This window comes from Pristiophorus japonicus, chromosome 9, assembly GCF_044704955.1.
Source record: "Pristiophorus japonicus isolate sPriJap1 chromosome 9, sPriJap1.hap1, whole genome shotgun sequence".
NCBI classification, from domain to species: domain Eukaryota; kingdom Metazoa; phylum Chordata; class Chondrichthyes; family Pristiophoridae; genus Pristiophorus; species Pristiophorus japonicus.
In genome coordinates, this window is record NC_091985.1 from 146,154,050 (window position 1) to 146,179,068 (window position 25,019).

The following is a 25,019-nucleotide window of genomic DNA, read 5'->3' on the forward strand; positions in this document are numbered from 1 at the left end:
CTGACAGTGGAGCGCTCCCTCAGTACTGATCCTCCAACAGTGTTGCAATCCCTCAGTACTGATCCTCCGACAGTGGAGCACTCCCTCAGTACTGCCCCTCCGACAGTTGGGCACTCCCTCAGTACTGATCCTCCAACAGTGTTGCACTTCCTCAGTACTGCCCCTCTGACAGTGGAGCACTCCCTCAGTACTGCCCCTCTGACAGTGGAGCACTCCCTCAGTACTGACCCTCTGACAGTGGAGCGCTCCCTCAGTACTGCCCCTCCGACAGTGGACCACTCCCTCAGTACTGACCCTCTGACAGTGGAGCGCTCCCTCAGTACTGATCCTCCGACAGTGGAGCACTCCCTCAGTACTGCCCCTCCGACAGTTGGGCACTCCCTCAGTACTGATCCTCCGACAGTGTTGCACTCCCTCAGTACTGCCCCTCCGACAGTGTTGCACTCCCTCAGTACTGCCCCTCCGACAGTGTTGCACTCCCTCAGTACTGATCCTCCAACAGTGTTGCACTCCCTCAGTACTGCCCCCCGACAGTTGAGCACTCCCTCAGTACTGACCCTCTGATGATGCAGCATTCCCTCAGTACTGCCCCTCCAACAGTAAAGCGCTCCCTCAGTACTGATCCTCCAACAATGCAGCACTCCCTCAGTACTGTCCTCCGACAGTTGGGCACTCCCTCAGTACTGCCCTCCGACAGTTGGACATTCCCTCAGTACTGCCCCCCGACAGTTGAGCACTCCCTCAGTACTGCCCCTCTGACGAGGCAGCATTCCCTAATGTATGCCCAGGGCCCAGAGTTGGGCTTGAACCCAAAGCTTTCTTACTCGGAGCACTACCAGGCGAGAGCACTACCAACTGAGCCAAGACTGATGGGGAAGCAGTGTACAGACACTGCAAGCAGAATGAACAAGCTTAGGAAATTCGATAAAGCAATAAACTTCAGCTTTTGATAATGAATGCGCCTGGAACTATTTCTCTCGAGGTTCGAGTTTCATTCTTAACAGTTACGATACGATCTGAACTATATTTATTGTCTTGTGACTGCCTTTCATCCATTCATTACTCGATGTACCTGATAGTTTCCAAAATGAAAATAGAATACGATTTAAATATCTCCCGTCTCTGCCCCTGCCTCAACTCATCTGCTGCTGAAGCCCTCATCCATGCCTTTGTTATCTCTAGACTTGACTAATCCAACACACTCCTGGCCGACCTCCCATTTTCAGCTCATTCAAAGCTCTGCTGCCCGTGTTCTAACTCGCACACCAAGTCCCGCTCACCCATCACTCCAGTGCTCGCTGACCTACATTGGCTCCCGGTCCAGCAATGCCTCGATTTAAAAATTCTCATTCTTGTTTTCAAATCTTGTCCCTCTCTATCTCTGTAACCTCCTCCAGCCCTGCAACCCTCCAAGATGTTTGCATTCCAACGATTCTGGCCTCTTCTCGATCCCTCACTTCCTTCACCCCTCCATTCACGACCGTACCATCAGCTCCCCAGGCCCTAAACTCTGGGACTCCCTCCTAAACCTCTCCGCCTCGCTACCTCTCCTCCCTTTAAGACATTCTTTACAACCTACCTCTTTGACCGAGTGAGCTAATATCTCCTTGATAACGCTCCTGTGAAGCGCCTCGGGACGAATTACTATGTTAAAGGCGCTATATAAAGGCAAGTTGTTGTTGTTGTAATGGCCGTCTAGTAAAATTGTTTTGAATCCACGAATATGCAGCAACAAGTGAAACAGTTAATGCTGAAGAGAATCGATGTGCAGCAGCAGTTAGCTCGCGGGAGGGAGTTACAGGCAGCTGCTGACCTGGCCAAGTCCACCCAGGAAGAACTGCAAAGCCAGGAGACTGCCCTCAACGCAATGGAGAAAACAATGGACGAACAAGAGAAAGAACTGGAGGTAAAGTCCGATCCCAGACACAGAATTACTGCTAAGTCAGGATGGTGTGTGTGATTTGGAGGGGAACTTTCAAGTGATGGTGTTCCCATGCGCCTGCTGCCCTTGTCCTTCTAGATAGTAGAAGTCGTGGGTTTGGGAGACCCTGCCGAAGAAGCCTTGACGAGTTGCTGCAGTGCATCCTGTAGATGGTGCACACTGCAGCCACGGTGCGCCAATAGTGGAGGGAGTGAATGTTTAAGGTGGTGGATGGGGTGCTGATCAAGAAGGCTGCTTTGTCCTGGATGGTGTCGAGCTTCTTGAGAGTTTTTGCAGCTGCACTCATCCAGGCAAGTGGAGAGTATTCCATCACACTCGGGACTTGTGCCTTGTAGGTAGGGGAGAGGCTTTGGGGAGTCAGGAGGTGAGTCACTCCTGCAGAATACCCAGCCTCTGACCTGCTGTAGTAACCACGGCATTTGTGTGGCTGGTCCAGTTAAGTTTCCGGTCAATGGTGACCCCAGGATGTTGATGGTGAGGAGCGGGGGTGGGGTGATTCGATAATGGTTGAATGTCAAGGGGAGGTGGTTAGACTCTCGCTTGTTGGAGATGGTCATTGCCTGGCTCTTGCACGGCGTGAATGGTACTTGCAAAAAAAAAGAAGCAGTCAGCAGTACCAACATTGGATCTGATGGCAGTCAGAGTGAGCGGAGTTGACGTATTGCTTTGCCTTGTGCTGAAGGAGACACTAACTGAATGGCAGCGTTTTGAGGCGGAGAAGGGGGAAGTGACGGAGTTCTTGAGTCGTACTGGAATGACCGTGGATCGCAATCGTTCCTTCAGCAGTTTGGAAAGCCTCGGATCGGAGCTGGAACAAATGAAGGTAATTGCTAACAGGCTGGGGGCTGCACTCACGGTAGGCCCACTGCAGAAATCTATTGACCCAGCTTCAGTAAATAAGCAGATGGCCTTGAAATTGTGCCCAAAAATGAAATATTGGACTTCTTGTACTGAAAATAGAAAAGTGTAAGAAATCTCTACATTTCTAAGTGTAACGCAGAGTGAGATGCCCTGGAATGTTTCCCAAAGCAGTAATACATCTTGGGATTATGGTCATGTTAAACCATTTGACCTCTCTCTTGAGGTTATGATTGTCATCTCAAGTTCCCAATGCGCTACTGCCTTGAAGCACATTCCATGTCCTCCAATGTGCAGTGTCCTGGTTACTGACAGTTCTTGCATTGCTTGTGTGTGCACAGGCCTTTTATAGGGACAGCGAAGTCAAGGCAGCTCAGGCTGAGGGCCTGTTACAGAAATCTGAAGACATAAAAGTTGGTCCAAAGAGTAAGCGCTCCCTGCAGCAACAAACCCGACTGATGAGAGAGAAGGCTGAAAACGTACGGGAGGACCTGAGGAACGAGTATGTGATCATGTTTTTGTTATTTTTAAAATTAAACTAATGCTTAGACTGTCTGGCTCAACCAGTCCGTGTTGGAGTCTATCCTCCACACAAGCAGTGGTCCTTGTCCCATATGCCTGTCTCCTTCCCATGTCCCTGTATTCCCCTTTTCCTTCAACCACCTATCTAACCTATTAAATGTTAACGTGGTCTCTGCTTCAATCAATAACTCCGGTAATGCATTCCACAGCCTCACGACCCTCTGTGTAAAAAATAACGTTTCTGCCATAAATCTCTTGGATGTACGACAAACACCCTTCGATTATAGTGAAATTGATCTCAAGTTCTGCATTCTGCAGGACATGTTGCTGAGATTACGTGAGCATGGTCACAGTGTGCATTAAAGATAGAACAATGGACTTTCTATTGTGCACATTGATGGATGACTCACATTTGAGCCCACTGCCCACTCTGATGGTGTCCTGCCATTTTAGCCCATTATCTACTCAATGAAGCTCTCCAACTTTAGCCTATTGTCCAATTGCAGATCTACAATTTTAGTCCATTGTCTACTAGATGGAGATGTAACATTTTAGCCCCTTGTTTACTATGATGGAGGTCTACCTTTTTAGCCATTTGTCCACTAGATGGAGACCTACCATTTAAACCCATTGTTCTAAGTTCCAAGTTATTACTGGTCTGTGCACACTTCCTCCCAGCACAGAATCAAAGTCTGCCCTCTTGCACTAACTGCAGGCACAGGTTCTTAGCGGAGTGGCATCTGTCCTTTTGGTGTGACTGTCAACACACAAATCTCACACAGACACACATGGGTTCCCACTGTTGCCAATTCCACTTGCGGTAAAAATGGGGCAGATTTGGCAGCCGGGCATCTGGTTGATTTTACAGAACCAGTTCAAGTGGAAGCAGTTCTGTAATATGACCGGGGTATTAAACATACCACCGGACTCATGCCGATGAAGTTATATTTTGAGCACGTCATTGGTGCTGTGATTTCCCCACATCTCTCAGTCCAACGGAACCAGCACGTAACATGCCGATTATGTCACCGTTGCTCTGTTTTTGTACCTGCCCAAGCCTGGCCGAATGCTTGTCCTGTTCAGTGAGAGAGCCCACTCAACCAACTGCGTCCTTGAAGGTGACAGTGGAGCATTCAACAAAGCAACTCAGACCTCCAGGAAAGTGGGAAGAGGAGATAATTGATGGCTAATGGGCCGTAGTCTTTAAGGAGATTGTTCTGGGTTTGCTGTGGATATTCTCATGGGCCTCAGTGCCACAGGTTACCTGCTTCAACAGACCTTGCATCCTGGAGTTAACAACAGCAACTTGCAGTTAGCACCTGTAATGTCGTAAAATGTCCCAAGGTGCTTCACAGGAGCATACTCAGACACAACAATGACAACAAGGCAAAGAAGCAGACATTAGGACAGGTGATCGAAAGCTCGGTCAAAGTGGTAGGTCATAAGGAGCACCTTAAAGGAGGAGAGAGAGGTGGAGAGATTTAGGGAGGGAATTCCTGAGCTTAGATGGCAGAAGGCACTGTCGCCAATGGTAGGGTGAAGGAAGGGAGGAACGCACAAGAGGCCAGAGTTGGAGGAGTACAATGTTCTTGGAGGGTTGTAGGGCTGGAGGAGGTTACAGAGATAGGGAGGGGCACGGCCATGGATGGATTTGAACATGAGGATGAGAATTTTTAAATCAAGGTGTTCAGGAACGAGGGGCCAATGTAGATCAGTGAACAATACCCAATATCGACTGGTATGATAGCTAACCCGGGGGATTTAACATTGTGGCCCCATGTCATACTCACTGGATACTGTGCCTGCCACATGTTTCCCTACCTGCACACCTTCAATCTTTTGACTGTGAAAGTGATGAACACTCTGGTCTGTGACGAACCAAGATGCTGCTTTATTTTGGTTTATTTATCTTGATTTCACTCATGCATTTCCTCTTTGCTTCAGTGTGAAACATCTGGACGAAATCAAGAGTCTGTGGGAGAGCTTTTTAGCAAAGTTTGAGTCATTGGGTCACTGGATGACAGAGAAACAGAACGAGCTGAATGACGTGGAGGATTTGTCTATCCCACTGGACGAAAAGCTCTCCAAAGTTAAGGTAAGGTTGTCCCGTCCAGTGACGTTCGCATTAAACTTTCAAACCTGACTATGGGAGATAACAATCATCAAATGATGGATTCTCTTACAAGGGCCAATTGGAAAAACAACAAACCAATCTATGTTCTTGACTCACAGCATATTCTTGATGCAGTTCTTGGTAAGTCAGAAGAAATTAAAAGCTTGGAAGAGGAGTCCCAGAAGGTGGCCCAGTTCATCACCTCTGGCGAGATTGCCCGGGTCAAGGTTCGGTTGACCCAAATTGGCAGGCAGTGGGACGAGCTCCATCAACACACGCAGGAGGTGGACAGCAAAGTGGGGAACCGAGTCTCACTGCAACAGAAGTATGAAGAGGGCCTCAAAAAGGTACTAATGTAATAAGGCATTTTAAGGTTATACCCTGTTCAATCAGTGTGTGAAAGACTAGATATGAGTAAAAAGTGGTGTCATATTGGTAGAAATTGAGTATCTTTAGCTCCGCTCAGAGGGATCCTACCCAGCATTCCCTCTAAGCTGCACGGCCCGTGACTGGCCTTTGAAACGTGAAAGTTCATGCACGCAAAACCTTGAATGGGCCACGTAGCCCGTTAAAAGGACCACGCACTCAAAATAAAATGAATCGGAACACTAACCCTACCCGTTCAAAAACGGATTCATTAACATCAGGGTAAAGTGAGAAAAATAAACTGATTTTTGCATGTTAAAGCTTTCTTTAGTTCATTATTAATGAATTAATTATGCATTCCATACCTGCACAGTCAAGGTGCAGATGTGCAAGTGTACAGAAAGATGGAGGTGTACTGGAAGTCTCCTACTCCTGTAAATAAATCCTTAAAGTCTTGCTTTATTCAATCTAAAGTAAAAGTTTCTTAGTAAAAATGGACAAGCGATTTATTTGATGTTTTTTGTAGGTCCAACAGACACTGATTGACATGGAGACTACATTAAAAGGCATGACCAGCAAATGCTCCTCAGCAGCCGAGGCGAACCAACTGTTGCAGGCCCACCTGGTATGAATGTGCATTTGAATAGCATCTCGTGGCATTGCTCACAGTGTGTCAGGGGTTATGTTGTTGTAGGGGGACATAAGAACATAAGAAATAGGAGCAGGAGCAGGTCATACAGCCCTCGAGCCTGTTCCACCACTCAACAGAATCATGGCTGATCATCGACCTCCAATTCTCTCTTCTGCCTGTTCATCATAACCCTCTGCAATGTATTTGCTTCATGGGTTCTTTGCTTAAGAATTCATAGCAACACATTGTTATTAAGAACTAATTGGTTTATTAGCAAAGGTTTAACAATCACACGACACATTACCACTTCATCCACCAGGCTCACAACCACCTGCCTCATCGTGGATCCCCTGAACCCAACTGGCTGGGGTTTTATTGAATCTTCTGAACATCACGTGATTGGCTAAGCCACTCCCAACTCAACAACTCTTTTTGGGAGAGTACAAATCAACATTAAATCGAGTGCCCCCCGATCTGGGGGACATTCCAGACACTTATAACAGCCCTCTTTTTTAGTTTTTTTTTGTATTTTTGTAGGTTTTCTTTTGCGTTTTTTTTTAGGACATTAAAATTCAATATTTTACAAGTGCCCCCTATAAAAGTGGAGGGGGACACTAAAACCCCGGCAATTAAAACAAATTAAACTTTAAAACATAAAATCAAATAAAAATTTGGTTGCCGGGGGTGATAATGCACTCCAGTCCCTCCGGCGCCCACCTCTCGCGGAAGGCCGCGAGCGTACTGGTGGACACCGCGTGCTCCATCTCCAAGGACACCCTGGCGCGGATGTACGCGCGGAAGAGAGGCAGGCAGTCAGGCTGAACGACCCCCTCGACCGCCCGCTGCCTGGACCGGCTGATGGCACCCTTGGCCATGCCCAGGAGCAGTCCTACGAGGAGGCCCTCGGACCTACCCGCTCCCCTCCGCTCCCAAACTCAACAAACCTGTGAGCATACTCCCAGGTGCATACATTACACCCTTGACTTCCCTGAGATGTGGAAGTGAGGGAAGGATGCAGCTGTCCAATAAAAGAATTTGGAACACAATTTGTAAGCGATCTCCCCAGAGATAGTGAAGCAAACGCATTTTTGATTGGTTTCTGAAATATATATCAAAAATACTTTCCTTATCCACTGCAGGTAAATGACATATCACAGATACATAAAGGGAGTAAAGGGTTATGGGGAGCGGGCAGGCAAGTGGAACTAAGCCCAAGATCAGATCAGCCATGACCTTATTAAATGGCGGAGCAGGCTCGAGGGGCCAAATGGCCTAGTCCTGCTCCTATTTCTTATGTTAAATAAATCCTTGCATGTTAAATGGAGGAGCAACTCTTTACTATCCATATCGTTGAGGTTGTGTTTATTTTCTAGTGAAGACCATGAAATATTAAACTTTAGTTAGATCTTCTCATTTTCACTTTGTTTTCTTTATGAAATATATCTAATCGTACCCAGTGTATTCAAGCAGAATCTTTTGATAACATATTTTCAAAATGCAGCACTTTTATTCAGAATCGGCCTCTGCCCTTGAATAATGTTACAGTCCTTCCAGAAGTTGCTCCTTGATTAAAAGCCTGTCTTCATACATAAATAAAAGATGCAGCCGCTGTAATACATTACAGAATATAAGGGTCTGCTCTGGGTCATTCCCTACTGGCTGATTTTTGCTTAGTTCTGTCTGTATTAGGTTTTCTTGCTGTACTGTACAGTACATCAACCAATGCATTGAGGTGCGATTTTAACTGTCAGTGATGGCGTAAAACGGGGGACGAGCCTGATTTTTCTTTACATTGACTGCTGTAATGTATGCAGTTGTGAGTATGCTCACAGGCTGGTGGAGCTGTTGAACCCCTTTAATTCGGGGGCACTTGATTTATTGTTTTACTAAAAGAGTTGTAGAGCTGTTGCTATGTTCATGCCAGGGTGTCCCTGGAGATGGAGCAGGCGGTGTCTACCGGTACGCTTACGGCCTTCCGAGAGAGGTGCGCACCAGAGGGACTGGAGTGCATCATTACCTCTGGCAACCAAATTTTAATTTGATTTGACGAGGTTGCATTGTTAATTTGTGGGCTTTGGTGCCCGTACAAAAGAGGGCACTTGATTTAATGCTGTACAAAAATAGTTGTAGAGCTGTTGCATTGTGAGTGGCCAGTCATATGATGTTCACAAGACTCAAGGGGCTGGATTATGGGCTTTGCTGATTTCGGGGCGATAATGGCTGTGGGGCGACAGAGTTTGCGCCCAGGGACAGTTTGCGCCTCAGTCGTCAAAATTGGCCAGCTGGGCCCTGAGTGTGGGGTGGAACGCTAAGGGAGGTGTTGTACATGTCTCTTAGGGCGCTAAGCATGTGAAAATCCCGAGCTAAAGAGCTGGCCTGGAAGCGCTCTAAGAGAGGTCTGGGGAGGGAAAAGAAACCTGAAAAAAAAACACCAACAACATTCCCAATTCATAGCCCATGCCACCACAACATAAATCGCCAAACCCCCCCCCCCAAAAAAAAAACAACTAAAAACCCACTTAAATCACACTTACTGAGATGGACGTTATTTACCTCATTGCAGTCGGTATAGGTCGGACCGCCTGTTTTCACAGGCCGTCTCAGCAGGGCGCGCTGCGGGGCGTACGGTTTGGGTGGGTGTCCAAAAGCGAGCCGGTGTCGCAACCAGGGGCGTTGCACACTGGCTAAATTCTTCCACCCCCGCAAAACCGGCCCCGAAAACCCCCGCGGGGCGCTGGAAGCTGACCGCTCAGAAGAGCTTACCGCCGCCATTGCCACCATTCCTGGGTAAAAACAGAGGCAGACATCACCGGAAAATCCGCCCCAATAAAACCCCAGTCAGTTGGGTCTAGATCATCCACAATAAGGTATGCAGTGGTGAGCCTAGTGGATGAACTGGTAATGTGTCGTGTGCTTGTTAAATCTTTGTTAACAAACCAACTAGTTATTAATAGCAATGTGTGACCACGAATTATTAAGCAAAGAACCCATGAAGCAAATACATTACAACTCCCATGGTGTTTTTGCTTTCTGCAAATCTTGTTGCTTGCAAAGTTATCACAGATTTCATGCTTTACCTTATTCTGCTGTTTTTTGTAACTAAAAGCAATTCTGTGTTGAATTCTGTAGATGTAAGTGTCCATGAAAATGTGCAATCCATGCAAGTTGTTATTTTTAATTGGATTGATTTTCCCAACCCTACTCCTCGACAGGAGTTCTCTCAGAGCATTGAACAGATAAAAACCCCACTGGCATCACTCTCGACACACGCCCGCAGAGTCAGCAACAAGGACGAAGCTGTTCAGGAACTGAGCGCTCTGCAGCAAAAGTACGAGGAGGTGCAAGATCAGGCCAAGGAAGAACAGGCGCTGCTGGAAAACCTGCTGTCTCTCTGGCAGAAGTACGTAACCCTGCTAATCGCTCATTCCATTTCATTGTTAGCGCTTCCGTGCGGAATTACCCACATAGATTACACACCACGGGTGTGCCAAATGTGTTCACTGAAAATTCTTCAACCTACAATGTGCTGATACCAGTTGGCAGTTCCACAGTTGTGTGGTCCACCTGTCAGCTTGGGGCCTTTCCTCCCGTGTCCTGCCCTTCTCTCCCGAAGGCACTGCTAACAAATGACCGACTCAGGAAAGGTTTTGATAGAGTAGATAGGGAGAAACTGTTTCCACTGGCAGCTGGGTTGGTAACCAGAGGACGCAGATTTAAGATAATTAACAAAAGAACTAGGTGGAGAAGGAGAGAATTTCTACACTGAGTTGTGATGATCAGGAATGCACTGCCTGAAAGGGTGGTGGAAGCAGGTTCAATGGTAACTTTCTAAAAGGAATTGGATATATACCTGAAAAGGAAACGTTTGCAGGGCTATTGGAAACGAGCAGGGGAGTGGGACTAATTGGCTCTTTCAAAGATCCGGCATGGGCATGATGGGCCGAATGGCCTCCTTCTGTGCTGTATGATTCTATGATTCAATGAGTCATTTAAACATCCTCTCACGATTCTGCCAAACTCTCAGGAGTCTGAGGAAATCCCGGGTACTCTTTCTTTATAGGTGCTAAGTCGCCCTGTCTAAAGTCTCACCTCCATCAAATGGTCTCATGAAAATCCATTCAAGCCCTGCACTCTTGCGGTGGGATGCAGAGTCTTGATGGAACATTAAGTGCGTGTCCTGGGGCCTGATTTAGCCGTTGTATTTGAGACCCGAGACAACCAGTTACAAATCTGAAGTTCCAAGGGATAAGGATTGAACAGGAGTTGTTTCGACCTGGGAGGTGGGGGGCTGAGTGGGGGGGGGGGGGGTGGTCCTAAAAGGTCTGTGTTTGTTTGGGCTCGGTTCAGTCTGGTGACCGTGGTCTCCATTGAGCAAGGTGCCTGTACCCAAGAGACCTACTGATACATCAATCGTGTGGAGCCTTTAGCTCTGTGGCTGATCCTCCAATACTTGACTCCATGGTCAGGAAGTGCATTTGTGGACATGTGATGCGAAGTGGAGTAGGGCCATGTTTTCTCCACCTCCCTTGCTGCACTCTGCCACAAGGGCCTCTAACATCAGATTCCCTTTCCTCCTTGTCAGGAGCGCAGTCAGTACCACTGGTAGCCCTTAGAAGAGATACTCCATACTCACTTGATGAGTCTCCAATCCAACATTGCAGACTTCATAATCTGGGATTTCCAGAGATGGATCTTCTGGCCATCTACCAAAGCAGAAGAACCGACATGCTCTGCTCCATGACGCCTTCCAACCCAGATGACATCTTACTTCTTTTTTGGGGAGCGTTGAGGTCTTCTGTTCTTTTCGTTCTTGCTGCTTAAGGGTTACATGCTCTTGAATTGACCAGACGAAGGAGCCCTTGTATGTGGGATGGAGCAGAAAAGAAGCCGAGGTTATTTTACCCAATCTAAAGGTGGAACGGTGAAGTATTGAGGCATTCCACTGGGCAGCTGGGCCAAGAACTTTGTAACAGGCTGTGGGATTGGAAATGATCCAATGTTATGAACCTGTAGCGAGATTGTGAAGTGAATTCACTGGGCCGCACATCTCTGGGCCACATCCTGTGGTGAGGTGGTGTTGCTTCCCCTTAATCTTTAGCTTAACCGAAGCTTGGACCTGTCATAGATCGAGAGGTGATTAAACTATATAAAACCAATATAATGGACAGGGATCCACATTAAATCAGTTCCTAGAAGATATATGAATGATTTTGATGGTAAATAAGGAGAATTTGTTTCCACTGGCAGGAGGGTTGGTAACCAGAGGACACAGATTTTAGACAACTGGCAAAAGAAGCAGAGGAGAGATGAGGAGAATTTTTTTTACGCAGTGAGTTTTGTGACCTGGACTGCACTGCCTGAAAGGATGGTGGAAGCAGATTCAATAGTAACTTTCAAAAGGGAATTGATTAAATACTTGAAAAGGAAAAGTTAGCAGGACTATAGGAAAAGAGCGGGGAGCGGGACTAATTGGCTCTTTCAAAGAGCCAGCACAGGTAGGATGGGCCGAATGGTCTCCTGTGCTGTACCATTCTATGATTCTATTGCGAGCTGTAACTGTGGGGGATTTATTTCTCATTGTTGAATTGACAGTGACATTGCTGTGTACAATCGGAACACTTGGGGATATACAGTTTGCTGCTTTTTGGTTTGTAAAATGCTCTCTGTTTGTTTGTAACCAGGTATGAGAAGGACCTGTCCAGCTTTGGCTCTTGGCTTGAAAGGCATGAAGCAATTACAAGCTCGTGGTCCCCCTACCTTTCTTCTAACCAAGCCAAACTGCAAACTGAAGTGCAGACCCTGAAGGTAAAACCCAAGCATTATCCTCATAGGCAGTCCCTCGGAATCGAGGAAGTCTTGCTTCCACTCTTAAAATGAGTCCTTAGGTGGCTGAACAGTCCAATATGAGAACCACAGTCCCTGTCACAGTGCTGCAGTGTTTACAAAGTAAGCGATGTGCAGAGACATGGAACTGCACAATGAACTGGCGATCTAAACAAAAAGCCAGAACACAGCGATACTGCAGCTCTCGATTTCGGTCACCGCTGAGCACCTTAACAGCTCAAGTGCTAACCCCCTTCATAAACATAAGGTGACCCTTTGTTCCAGCAAGAGGTCATTCACACTCTTCAGTTTCTGAGGTCATCGTGGTTCATTCTCTCAATGAAGAACCATCCTTCCAGTGCCTTGACTTACACTGCTTTTGTTAAGAGAGTGAGAATCAGTTGTATTTAAATCCTGACGCTGTCCATCTGTGGTTATCTTGTTTTGATTCCCAAGAGGAGCAACATTATAAACTACCCAACCAGCTTAAAAAAAATAAAACTTTCATTAATACAGTGCCTGTCATGACCTCAGGGTGTCCTAAAGCGCTTTACAGCCAATGAAGTACCTTTGGAGTGTAATCACTGTTGTAATGTGGGAAACGTGGCAGGCAATATGCGCACAGCAAGCCCACACAGACAGCAATGAGATAATGACCAGGTAATCTGTTTTAGTGATGTTGGTCGAGGGGTAACTATTGGCCAAGGCATCGGGGTTAACTCCCCTGCTCTTCTTTGACATAGTGCCATAGGATCTTTTATGTCCATTTGAGAGGGCAAATTGAAAGACGGCACCTCAGACAGTGCCGCGCTCCTCAGCACTGCACTGAAGAACCAGCTTGAATTACGTGCTCAAGTCTCTGGAGTGGGGCTTGAACCCACGACCTTCTGACTCAGAGGCAGGATCTGTGTTGCTATATTTTTGGATAAATGTGATCATTGTCCTCATCATTCTCCCTGACCTGCACACCTCCTAAAAGGAGTTCGGCAGCAGTGTATCAAATTCTAGTTTTCGAAAGCTCTAGCAAATAGCTGGCACGGATACCATGGTCTGAATAGGCTCATCCTGTGCTCTCAGCGTCTGTGGTTCTTAGGGATAATTCAATAGGTGTGGCAAGTGTTCCCGTGGAATACCGACAGGCAACGTTCCCCGTAAGGTGTGCGGCACGCGGGAGCGCGGCTGCGGATCGATCGGGAGTGGCGCGCAGGCCACTCACCACCTGTTGCCACTGGGAAAAATACCGTGCACGGCGGCCACGCAGCAAGGTTAAAGGGACTGCGCACGGGAAAAATGAGTGGGGACATTTCTGACCAGTGTACTTTGTTTCTCATCGTCACTACAGGACCTGCAAACTGAGGTGATGTCCCAGGAGTCGGCCCACAGGGGACTTGTGATGCAGAGCAAGGCCTTGTACCCAACCACCTCAGAGGAGGGTTCGAAGGCAATAAAAGCAAATTTGCAACAGCTGGATAAGAGGTGGCAGAGTCTGTCCCACACCGTCAAAAAACGGTGAGATTAACTGAAACACTCTTTATCGTTTGTTTTTTAATCCACATGAAATGAACGTTTTAGCATCATAAATTTTTCAGCTGACCTTCAGAGGTCACGTTTGTATTCTAAGGCCGATACTAACTTAACCCCATCATATTGGAGGTGCGGTAGTGTAGTGAGCGTGTTACTGGACGAGTAATTCAGAGGCCTGCACTAGTTATCTAGAGAATATGAGTTCAAAACTCACCACAGCACAGCAGTTTGAGAACATTAGTAAAAGTGACTACGTCAATTGGGTTGTCATAAAAACCCAACTGGTTCGCTGATGTCCTTCAGGGAAGGAAATCTGCTGTCCTTGCCGGGTCTGGCCGCAGATCCACACCAATGTGGTTGACTAAACAAACAAACAAAGGAGCAGAAATATTCCAACCCTGAGTACTAATTATGTAATACCGCTTTTGTTCCACAGGATGCGTTTCTTTGAGGAGGCAGTTGAAAAGCACCAGCAGTTTGATGAATGTTTGTTAAGATTTTCTTTCTGGGTTGAACGCTTTCTGAGTGGCCTGCAGTCAACCTCGGAGATCAGCTCTACAGATCTACAGCCCGCTCTGAATCACATAAAGGTAAACTCCGCAGGTCCCCATTTAAAAAACAAATGATGCGAAATGGGTCTTAGCGCAAAGCGGGCGGTAGTGAATTGGACCTCGAATTACACCTCGTCGCATTTGCTTTTCCATCAATGCAAATAGTATTTTTCCCCATTTATCTTATCAAAGCCCCTCATAATTTTGAATCCCTCTATCTGGTCTAGTAATTAGTTAAATAACATAAGCAAAAAGCAAAAAGCAAAAAAAAAAAACATAAACAAAAGCAAAATACTGCGGATGCTGGAAACCTGAAACAAAAACAGAAAATGCTGGAAATACTCAGCAGGTCAGGCAGCATCTGTGGAGAAACAGAGTTAACATTTCAGCTCGATGACCTTTAATCAGAATGCACTTGACCTGAAATGTTAACTCTTTCTCTCTCTCTTGTGGGTTACTGCACTTCAAGTGCACATCCAAGTACATTTTAAATGCAATGAGGGTTTCTGCCTCTACCACCCTTTCAGGCAGTGAGTTCCAGACCCCCATCACCCTCGGGGTGAAGAAAAATTCTCCTCAACTCCCCTCTAATCCTTCTACCAATGACTTTAAATCTGCGCCCCCTGGTTATTGACCTCTCTTCTAAGGGAAATAGATCCTTCCTATCAGCCATGACTCAGTGGGTGGCACCCTCGCCTCTGAGTCAGAAACTTGTGGGTTCAAGTCCCACTCCAGAGACTTAAGCACAAAAATCTAGGCTGACACTCCAGTGCAGTACTGAAGGAGTGCTGCACTTTCAGCTGTTACGTTAAACCGAGGCCCCGTCTGCTCTCTCAGGTGGATGTAAAATATCTTATGGCACTATTTCGAAGAAGAGCAGAGGAGTTATCTCTGGTGTCCTGTTCAATATTTATAACTCAATCAACATAACAAAAACAGATTATCTGGTCATTATCACATTGCTGTTTGTGGGAGCTTGCTGTGCGCAAATTGGCTGCCGTGTTTTCTACATTATAACCATGACTACACTCCAAAAGTAATTAATTGGCTGTAAAGCTCTTTGAGACATCCGGTGGTCATGAAAGGCGCGATATAAATCCCAGTCTTTTTATCCACTCTATCTAGGCCCCTCATAATTTTATTCACCTCAATAAGTTCTTCCCTCGGCCTTCTCTGTTCCAAAGAAAACAAACCCAGCCTTTCCAATCTTTCTTCATCGCTAAAATTCTCCAGTCTAGGCAACATCCTCGTAAATCTCCTCTGTAACCTGCCTAGTGCAAACACATCTTTCCTGTAATGTGGTGCCCAGAACTGAACACAGCTGTGGCCTAACTAGTGTGTTATACAGCTCTAGTATCATTGGCTGCTGGGTTTGCCTACATTACAACAGCAACCACACTTCAAAAGTACTTCTTTGGCTGTGAAGCCAAAGAGGTCATGAAAGGTGCTGCATCATCCTGCTAGTTCCTTTTTTCGTATTTCTCAGTTAAAAAAGACACGTGATCACGCATCACCCGATGTAGGAGATCATCCGTTAGCTATTCTACCTTGTGTGCTGATTACGGGGTGAGATTAAGCCACCATCTATTCCCCACCTCAGCACGCAGGACTTACAAACCTGAAACTTAACATTTACAAAAGATTGAAACGCACATGAGTTGTAATAAGTAAGACAGTGCTGGCCAGATCCCCAGGGAACTGTTTCTAATACACTTGCCAGTTCATTGCTGAGTGAGCAAGTCTGCCACTAAATGAAATGATCTTTCACAGGCAGCAGAACCTCCCCATGGAGTGTGGACTGAATGTAATACAGCAACTCAGTGCTCGAAAACCAACACTTGAACAGGTTCTGAGTAATCAACGGATAATCTCAGTGGCCGGGGAGTTTCATTGTCACAATTGTTAAAAAGGTCTTTCAGCTAACAGAGAACAAAACAACTGAATAAAATGCAGTGAGATTGTGGCGAAAACAAAGATTTGGCTCACATTTTTGTGCTTTGCAACTCAACAAAAGCTCATTTTAAAACTGTGGTCAATTTTAACTCGGCGCGAGCTAGAATCATAGAATGGTTACAGCTCAGAAAGAGGCCATTCGGCCCATCGAGCCCATACCTGCTCTCTACAAGAGCACCTCAGATCCTCGAGAGATTCAGGCAGGTGATTCAGGTGGGGGTTTGGGAACGGGAGTGAAACACACTCTCTGGCCTAAATTTAAGTCTGGGCCGTTTAACTGCCAGGCTTCATTTGAATACCATTGGTCCATTTTCGCACGGAGTGGGCAGGAGGGGGTCGCAGAGTGACTGCTGGGAGGGGAAGATTAGGCAGTCTTTGGTCGCTCGCCATATGTACTGGGGAGAGAATTTTGAGAGTGAAGGGGTGGGGTCCGAGGCCGAGGAGGCCGATACTGTCCCTGTGGGGCCCGGAATAACACTCCTAATCTTCCAGGCCCCACAAGGGAAAGTTTTAGACTTAACAGACTGGTATTCCCTCGAGCATGGAAGATTAAGGGGTGATCTAATCGAGGTGTTTAAGATGATGAAAGGAGTTGATAGGGTAGATAGAGAGAAACTATTTCCTCTGGTCAGGAGTCCAGAGCAAGGGGATATAACCTTAACATTACAGCTCGGCCGTTCATGGGTGATGTCAGGAAGCACTTCTTCACACAAAGGGCAGTAGAAATCTGGAACTCTCTCCCCCAAAGGGAGAGAGGCTGGGGGTCAATTGAAAATGTCAAAACTGCGATTGATAGATTTTTGTTAGGGCTACGGAACCAAGGTGGGAAGATGGAGTCAAGGTGCAGATCAGCCAAGATCTAATTGAATGGCGGAACAGGCTTGAATCAACTCGGCAGCCTGTTTCCTAACTCGCACCAAGTCCCGCTCACCCATCACCCCTGTGCTCGCTGACCTACATTGGCTCCCGGTTAAGCAACGCCTTGAGTTTAAAATTCTCAACCTTGTTTACAAATCCCTCCATGGCCTGGCCCCTCCCTATCTCTGTAATCTCCTTCAGCCCCACAACCCTCCCCCAGGGATGTCTGCACTCCTCAAATTCTGCCCACTTGAGCATTCCTGATTATAACTGCTCAACCATTGGTGGCCGTGTCTTCAGCTGCCTGGGCCCTAAGCTCTGGAACTCCCTCCCTAAATCTCTCCGCCTCTCTCCTTCTCTTTCCTCCTTTACGACGCTCCTTAAAACCTACCTTTTTTGGTCATCTGCCCTAATTTCTTCTTATGTGGCTCGGTGTCAAATTTATTTGCTTTGTCTTTTAACACTCCTGTGAAGCGCCTATATAAATACAAGCAGCTTAATTAGGTCACCCCTTAATCTTCTATACTTTAGGGAATACAAGCCTAGTCTACACAACCTGTCCTCATAAGTTAGACCTTTCAGCCCAGGTATTATTCTGCTGAATCTGCACTGCGCCCCTTCCAAGGCCAGTGTATCCTTCCCGTGGTGCAGTACTGTAAATGGGGCCTAACCAGAGCTTTATATAACTGTAACATAACGTGCACCCCTTAGTATTGCAGCCCCCTTGAGTTAACCCTGTGTACCTCTTGTCTCGTTATCTCGCTGTGCAGGACCAGGCAGGAGCAGTGGAGCAGCAACGTGCTGAGCAGGAAAGCCTGAAGGACCAGGCCGACCAGTTGTGCTCCATGTGCGAGCCACAGGATCAGCTTCTCCACGGCAGAACCGAGGAGTGCTTTCAGCTTTTCCAGCAGGCCGATCAGGTTGTTGAGCGAAGGAAAGAGGTCCTCCAGCAGCTGGCTTCTTTCCTGGAAACCCACCGAGTGGCAGGCAACGTGCTGCACAGGATTAGGAAAACCGTTGAGACGGCAAGTAACTGGGACAAGGTGAAGACGGAGCTGCTGGATAAGGAGCTGGGCGATGTGACGCCGGACATTAAACAATTGGAATCCCAAGCTCCGGCCCTTGACGCTCTCATCAGTAAAGCTCAGTGCCATCTGAAGAATGTGGGCTCTGACTCGTGGACCTCCTGTAGGGCATTGGCAGAAGGACTGGAGGTAGAACTAGAGTCTGCCCAGAATGTCCTGGGCACCAAACAAAGTGAGGCCGAAGCACTCAACTCCCTGTGGAAATCGTTTAAAGAGCGCAAGGAACAGTTGTTGAAGACCATTGAAGACATTGAAGAAAAGGCAGACAGCGAGGGTTTGAAAGAACCTACTCTGCCAGGGTTACAGCTCAGGTGAGAATAGTCCAAGGGATGTGTTGGGCACAGTACTGGACACAAATGGTCAAACATGCTTTTCACATGAATTTCTAGAATAATGCTGTTTTCAGCAGTTAGAAACAACAAAGTTCACACTATTTGACTTATGGCCTTTAATCCCAACAAATATTAGAGAGAATTTGCCCCTTTTTATAGCCCCATCCCAGGGGCGCTCTCGGGCCGCAATGGCGTTTCCGCCCAGGGAAATTGCCCTGGCGGTTTGGGGGGGGCCACTGTCCTGGCAGTGTTGTGCCCCACGGTTAGTGACCTGGGTCGCCGCACAACTGACGATAAGGTCATCGCGCCGACCCCTTAAAGGCCCGCGTGGGAAATTGCCCCCCCCAGGCCGCGATGCCGGAGCGTGCCGATGTCAATGCCAGCTTCGCAGGCGGACATCTACCGCCAGGGCACCCCTTAAAGGGGAGGCCTTTAGAGCGCTGGGCCGCCAGCTTTATTTGTCGGCCAACTCTTGGGTCGGCCGACCCGAGAATGGCGGCCTGCATGTTGACCGGGCCACCATCGTGCAGCCCGCACTCCGCTTTGGGTGCTGGGCTGCTGGCCCGATCGATCACCTCCCTGGTGGCCCAGTGACGGCCACCAAAGGGCCTGCAGAGTGCGCAGCGGCACTCCCCTTTAATGGAAGGGGAGGGGCATTGTAGCGCGTCAGCGCCAGGCAGAGCATCCGTGTAGTGGTGGCCTGTTCCTCGCAGCACTGCACTCAGCACTGCGCTACCGCCCGGGAGCGTCCCTCAAAGCATGCGGAGCCCCGGAGACAGCCCCGGAGACAGTGGGGGAGACAGCCCCGGAGACAGCCCCGGAGACAGTGGGGGAGACAGCGAGGGAGACAGCCCCGGAGACAGCGGGGGAGACAGTGGAGGAGACAGTGGGGGAGACAGCGGGGGAGACAGTGGGGGAGACAGCCCCGGAGACAGTGGGGGAGACAGCGAGGGAGACAGCCCCGGAGACAGCGGGGGAGACAGTGGGGGAGACAGCCCCGGAGACAGTCCCGGAGACAGAGGGGGAGACAGCCCCAGAGACAGAGAGGGAGACAGCCCCGGAGACAGTGGGGGAGACAGCCCCAGAGACAGAGAGGGAGACAGCCCCGGAGACAGTGGGGGAGACAGCCCCAGAGACAGAGAGGGAGACAGCCCTGGAGACTGTGGGGGAGACAGCCCCGGAGACAGTGGGGGAGACAGCGAGGGAGACAGCCCCGGAGATAGTGGGGGAGACAGCCCCGGAGACAGTGGGGGAGACAGCCGGGGAGACAGCCCTGGAGACAGCCCCGGAGACAGTGGGGGAGACAGCCCCGGAGACAGTGGGGGAGACAGCCCCGGAGACAGTGGGGGAGACAGCCCCGGAGACAGTGGGGAGGAAATGGGGGGAGACAGCCCCAGAGACAGCGGGGGAGACAGTGGGGGAGACAACCCCGGAGACAGCGAGGGAGACAGCCCGGAGACAGTGGGGGAGACAGCGGGGGAGACAGGGGGGAGACAGCCCCGGAGACAGCCCCGGAGACAGCGAGGGAGACAGCCCCGGAGACAGTGGGGGAGACAGTGGGGGAGACAGCGAGGGAGACAGTGGGGGAGACAGCGAGGGAGACAGCGGGGGAGACAGCGGGGGAGACAGTGGGGGAGACAGCGGGGGAGACAGCGGGGGAGACAGCGAGGGAGACAGCGGGGGAGACAGCGGGGGAGACAGCCCCGGAGACAGCGAGGGAGACAGTGGGGGAGACAGCGAGGGAGACAGTGGGGGAGACAGCGAGGGAGACAGCGGGGGAGACAGCGGGGGAGACAGTGGGGGAGACAGCGGGGGAGACAGCGGGGGAGACAGCGAGGGAGACAGCGGGGGAGACAGCGGGGGAGACAGCCCCGGAGACAGTGGGGGAGACAGTGGGGGAGACTGCGAGGGAGACAGTGGGGGAGACAGCCCCAGAGACAGTAGGGGAGACAGCCCTGGAGACAGTGGAGGAGACAGTGGGGGAGACAGCCCCGGAGATAGTGGGGGAGACAGCGGAGTAGACAGTGGGGGAGACAGCGGAGGAGACAGTGGGGGAGACAGTGGGGGAGACAGCGGGGGAGACAGCGGGGGAGACAGCGGGGGAGACAGCGGGGGAGACAGCGGAGGAGACAGTGGGGGAGACAGCGGGGGAGACAGCGGGGGAGACAGCGGGGGAGACAGCGGAGGAGACAGCGGGGGAGACAGCGGAGGAGACAGCCCCGGAGACAGTGGGGGAGACAGCGGGGGAGACAGTGGGGGAGACAGCGGGGGAGACAGCCCCGGAGACAGTGGAGGAGACAGTGGGGGAGACAGTGGGGGAGACAGCGAGGGAGACAGCGGGGGAGACAGCGGGGGAGACAGTGGAGGAGACAGTGGGGGAGACAGCGGGGGAGACAGTGAGGGAGACAGTGGGGGAGACAGTGGGGGAGACAGCGAGGGAGACAGTGGGGGAGACAGCCCCGGAGACAGCACTCCGCTTCCTTTTGAGGGGCGTACGGCCCCATTCTGCAACAAAGGCGAGACCTCGGGGCCAGGAGCAGGAAGTCCCGCCCCCAGATGGTGACCGCCACCAATCGGGGCGAAGGACAATTTCTAGCCCTTCGACTTGGAATTATCTCTGTTCTACTTTGAACTCCTGCTGTTCTCAGCCATTCTGTGGACCCTATTTTGAAAGTACTCTGACATGCATAGTTTAATTCACCAGTCTACGCCAACCCAAAAGAGTGTATTGTAGCACTGTGTCATAATTCTGGAACGAACAATGAGCTCTTTTGACTCAACCTGAAGTAAACTAACAATAGAATTCAGCTATTGTACAAAACGGAACAAAGCTCCAAATCCAAGCAATTCAATTCCATTCAACACGCTGCCAAATTGATTTTTTTTAAAGGTCTGTTGAGCCATTGAAGAAAACTCCTCATTGTAGCTTCCATGAAGGAATGATTTCAATGCAAGCTTTGTGCAGGAATAGTGTACAGGCCTTACCTACTGCTGCTATATAAGTCGGATCAAGTGAATGGTGTCATATTCTGCCGTTGATTCTTAAAGTGCCGACAGACTTCCGGGACCTTAACTTCTAATTCTTTTTAATGTGTTTGTTGCTTACTGGTTTATTCTGGATTAAAGAAAGAAAACACTTGCATTTATGTAGCACCTTTCACAACCTCAGAACGTCCCAAAGTGCTTCACAACCAATGAGGTTGAGGGTTTGAGCCCCATTCCAGAGATTTGGTTACACAAAATCCAGGCTGACATTCCAGTGCAGTACTGAGGGAGTGCTGTACCGTCAAAGGTGCAGTCTTTCAGATGAAACATTAAACCGAGGCTCCGTCTGCTTTCTCAGGATAAACGATCCCATGGCACTATTTGAAGAAGAGCAGATGAGTGTCCTGGTGTCCTTGTCAACATTATCCCTCAACCAAAAACAGATTATCTGCCCATTCACCTGATTTTCTGTTTGTGACTTTGCTGTAAGAAAATTGGCTGTTGCATTTACCTACGAAACATAGTGACTGCACTTAAAAAAAAAGTAATTCACAATGTGAAGCAATTTGAGACACCCTGCAGATGTGATAGGGTACTGTATAAATACAATCCCCTTCCTTTAGCAAGCTTTAAAATCTCACTGCTTATTCCAGTTACAAGTAACGTCATGGTCAGGAATCAGCTCTGAAGATTTCTCCATTTTCCTGAATTGCTCAGTATGGTGCTGTGTTTGGTCAGTTCAGACGTAAGCAGTTCCAGATGTATGGGTTGGTAATTGGTTGGGAGGTAGGAGACATATGGGCTCAAAATTCGGTTGCTTAGTGTCACACGTTAGCGCCTGGGAGGGGCACTAATGGGCCGCTACGCGCTTACCGCCCAAGAGCCCAGCTGTTGGTGCCTGCTGCGAACTTCATTGGTGGTTCAGCGACGGCGCTATCAGTTAGCGCTGCGCACTCTAGCGCCCACCCACTGGGTATCGCCATGAGTGTGCAACGCCACGCTAATGTCGTGATCCCGCACTTCACTCCTTTCGCCTGCCGTAGCGCCTGGCGCCGTCACCGACAGGGAGAGCAGGCGTGCCGTGGAAGCTCCCGGGGCGATATTATAAAGCAGGAGCAAGTGGGTGTTCAGTGTAAAAATGTTTAACATTGCTGTGATTCTGTGAGCTTTGACACACTGCTGCTGGTGTTTACAATGCTCCATCAACTTTCTCTCATTTTTCGGGTGGTCCAGCTGACCTGCCCGTTAGAGGCTTGGATGCCGGTTTCCGAGCAACAGACCTTCATTATCCCTGCAGCGCTACAGCCCCGTAGCTTAGAGCTATTCCCTTAGCGCTCCACTCCCCTCTTGGGGCGCTAATAGTGAATATCCCGGTTCGAGGCGGTAACCATCGCCCGGCACTAAAATTAGCGCCCAGGCGGTGTCAATGTCTCAAACCAGACTATAACACATTTTTAGCCCATAGTGAGATGTGACACCGGTGTTCCCCAGGGATTTGTAGTCGGGCCTCAGCTTTTCACTATATTAATGCCTTGGATGAAGGAATAGAGAGTTGTATATCCACGTTTGCAGACGACACTAAGTTAGGAGACCTAGTACGTTCTGTAGATGGGAGCAGGAAGTTACAAAGGGACATGGATAGACTAAGTGAGTGGACAAAACTATGGCAGATTGAGTTCAATATGGGGGAAGTATGAGGTTATCTACTTTGGATCTGAGAAAAACAAAATGGGAGTATTTTCTTAATGGTGAGAGACTAGGAACTGTGGAGGATTTAGGGGACCATGTGCATAAATCACTAAAAGCTAGTGCACAGGGACAAAAAGTAATCAAAAAGGCAAATTGAATGTTGGTCTTTATCTCTGGTGCTGGAATACAAAAGGAGATTCATCATCATCATAGGCAGTCCCTCGAAGCGAGGATGACTTGCTTCCACGCCAAAAAGGGATGAGTTCACAGGTGTTTCGATGAAGGACCTGATATTTCTGGTCCCGAACTATATGTTGAAGGGTGGAAGATGCCTGCGCGTGGATTTTTTTAATGTGGGGTGGCCGTTGCACACCAGCCACCACACGGGCTTGACAGAGCTAGGTCTTGGTCCAGTGGCAAGTATGCTTCAGTTATGTAGAGCCTTGATCAGATCCCATTTAGTGTACTGCACTCAGCTTTGGACACCACACCTCAGGAAGGATCCATTGTCCTTGGAGGGGTGCAGAATGATACGAGGGCTAAAGGGATGAAATTATGAGGCCAGGTTGTATAGTCTAGGCTTATGTTCCCTTGAATTTGGAAGGTTAAGGGGTGATCTAATCAAGGTGTTTGAAATGATTCAGAGATTCGATCGGGTCGATACAAGGAAAACATTTCCTCTGATGGGAGAATCAAGGGGACAATCTTAACATTAGAGAAACGCCATTCAATCAGGAAGCACTTTTTCACACAAAGGGAATGGAAATCTGGAATTCTTTCCATCAAAAGGCGGTGGAGGCTGAGGGTCAGTTGGAGCTTTCAAGACTGAGGTCGATAGATTTGTGTTGGGTTAGGGTATCAAGGGATTATGGAGCAAAGGCGAGTAACTAGAGTTGAGATACAGATCAGGCTTAAAAAATCCCAACCGAAACTGCAGTTTGATGAAGCAATCTGAAATCCAAATTCAAAGAAGAGTTGAGCCGTTTAAAACCTGGACTTTGTTGACGTGCTTGAGCCTAACCAGAGCACATCCTTTCCTCCTGCAGGTTGAGGCAATTTAATCAGTTTGAGGAAGATCTCAGCTCCCAGCAGCACGAGTTGCAGTGGCTGATGGACAAAGCAAAACAATTGGCTCAGAAAGATAAATCTTTAGCTGCGGAAGCTGAGAAAGAAATTAACTTATTGGATGCGACCTGGAATGACACCAAAAAGCTGATCAATGACATGTGAGTACGGCCAAACTAATCAGATGAGAGACTCGATTCTTATCTCGCTGATTCGTGACTAATTAGGGTTATTTTTATCTTCAGTGCAACTAAATTAATCAGATGTGTAAAAAGGATGCGTTTATTTGTACTAATAAAATGGCCACCATATCTCTGATTGGATCTCCATTATCACATGACCTATTGCTGATTGGTCCCCTTGGATGATAAGCCATACCCTGAATTTTCTCTAAATGTGTAACTAGAGCCGCCCAGCCCAAGTTCTGACTGACTTTGCAAAGTGTAATTCGATCCATGCTGACTTCAGAAGCTAGAGAGGACAGATCTCGAACAATCCAGCAAAAGCCACTAAGTTCCAGCCACAAAGTCCATTACCCCAGCACAGCATTGTGTGTGGGTCACTGATTGTTAACAGGTTTATTGGGTATGAAGTGAATAGTGACACTGTTGTGACTCCTGGATTTCATCCACTTAAATGATATCCGTGATGCACCGAGCTTTCTGAGAAACGTGATCCATCTTCCCCAAGTTCCCTATCACCCCTCCTCCCCCCATATGTCT

The 25,019-nt window shown here is 48.6% G+C and overlaps 1 protein-coding gene across 1 annotated transcript in view; it reads left to right on the forward strand.

The window, feature by feature from the left end:
- Nucleotides 1-25,019, forward strand: part of syne1b (spectrin repeat containing, nuclear envelope 1b) — a 420,847-nt gene that overhangs the window by 125,889 nt on the left and 269,939 nt on the right. The window contains exons 28-39 of the mRNA XM_070891000.1: nucleotides 1,730-1,906; nucleotides 2,625-2,765; nucleotides 3,142-3,302; nucleotides 5,267-5,417; nucleotides 5,555-5,782; nucleotides 6,328-6,426; nucleotides 9,645-9,832; nucleotides 12,114-12,237; nucleotides 13,598-13,764; nucleotides 14,216-14,369; nucleotides 17,912-18,537; nucleotides 24,279-24,458. Coding sequence (XP_070747101.1) covers nucleotides 1,730-1,906; nucleotides 2,625-2,765; nucleotides 3,142-3,302; nucleotides 5,267-5,417; nucleotides 5,555-5,782; nucleotides 6,328-6,426; nucleotides 9,645-9,832; nucleotides 12,114-12,237; nucleotides 13,598-13,764; nucleotides 14,216-14,369; nucleotides 17,912-18,537; nucleotides 24,279-24,458 — 2,396 coding nt within the window. The remainder of the gene's footprint in view (nucleotides 1-1,729; nucleotides 1,907-2,624; nucleotides 2,766-3,141; nucleotides 3,303-5,266; nucleotides 5,418-5,554; nucleotides 5,783-6,327; nucleotides 6,427-9,644; nucleotides 9,833-12,113; nucleotides 12,238-13,597; nucleotides 13,765-14,215; nucleotides 14,370-17,911; nucleotides 18,538-24,278; nucleotides 24,459-25,019) is intronic.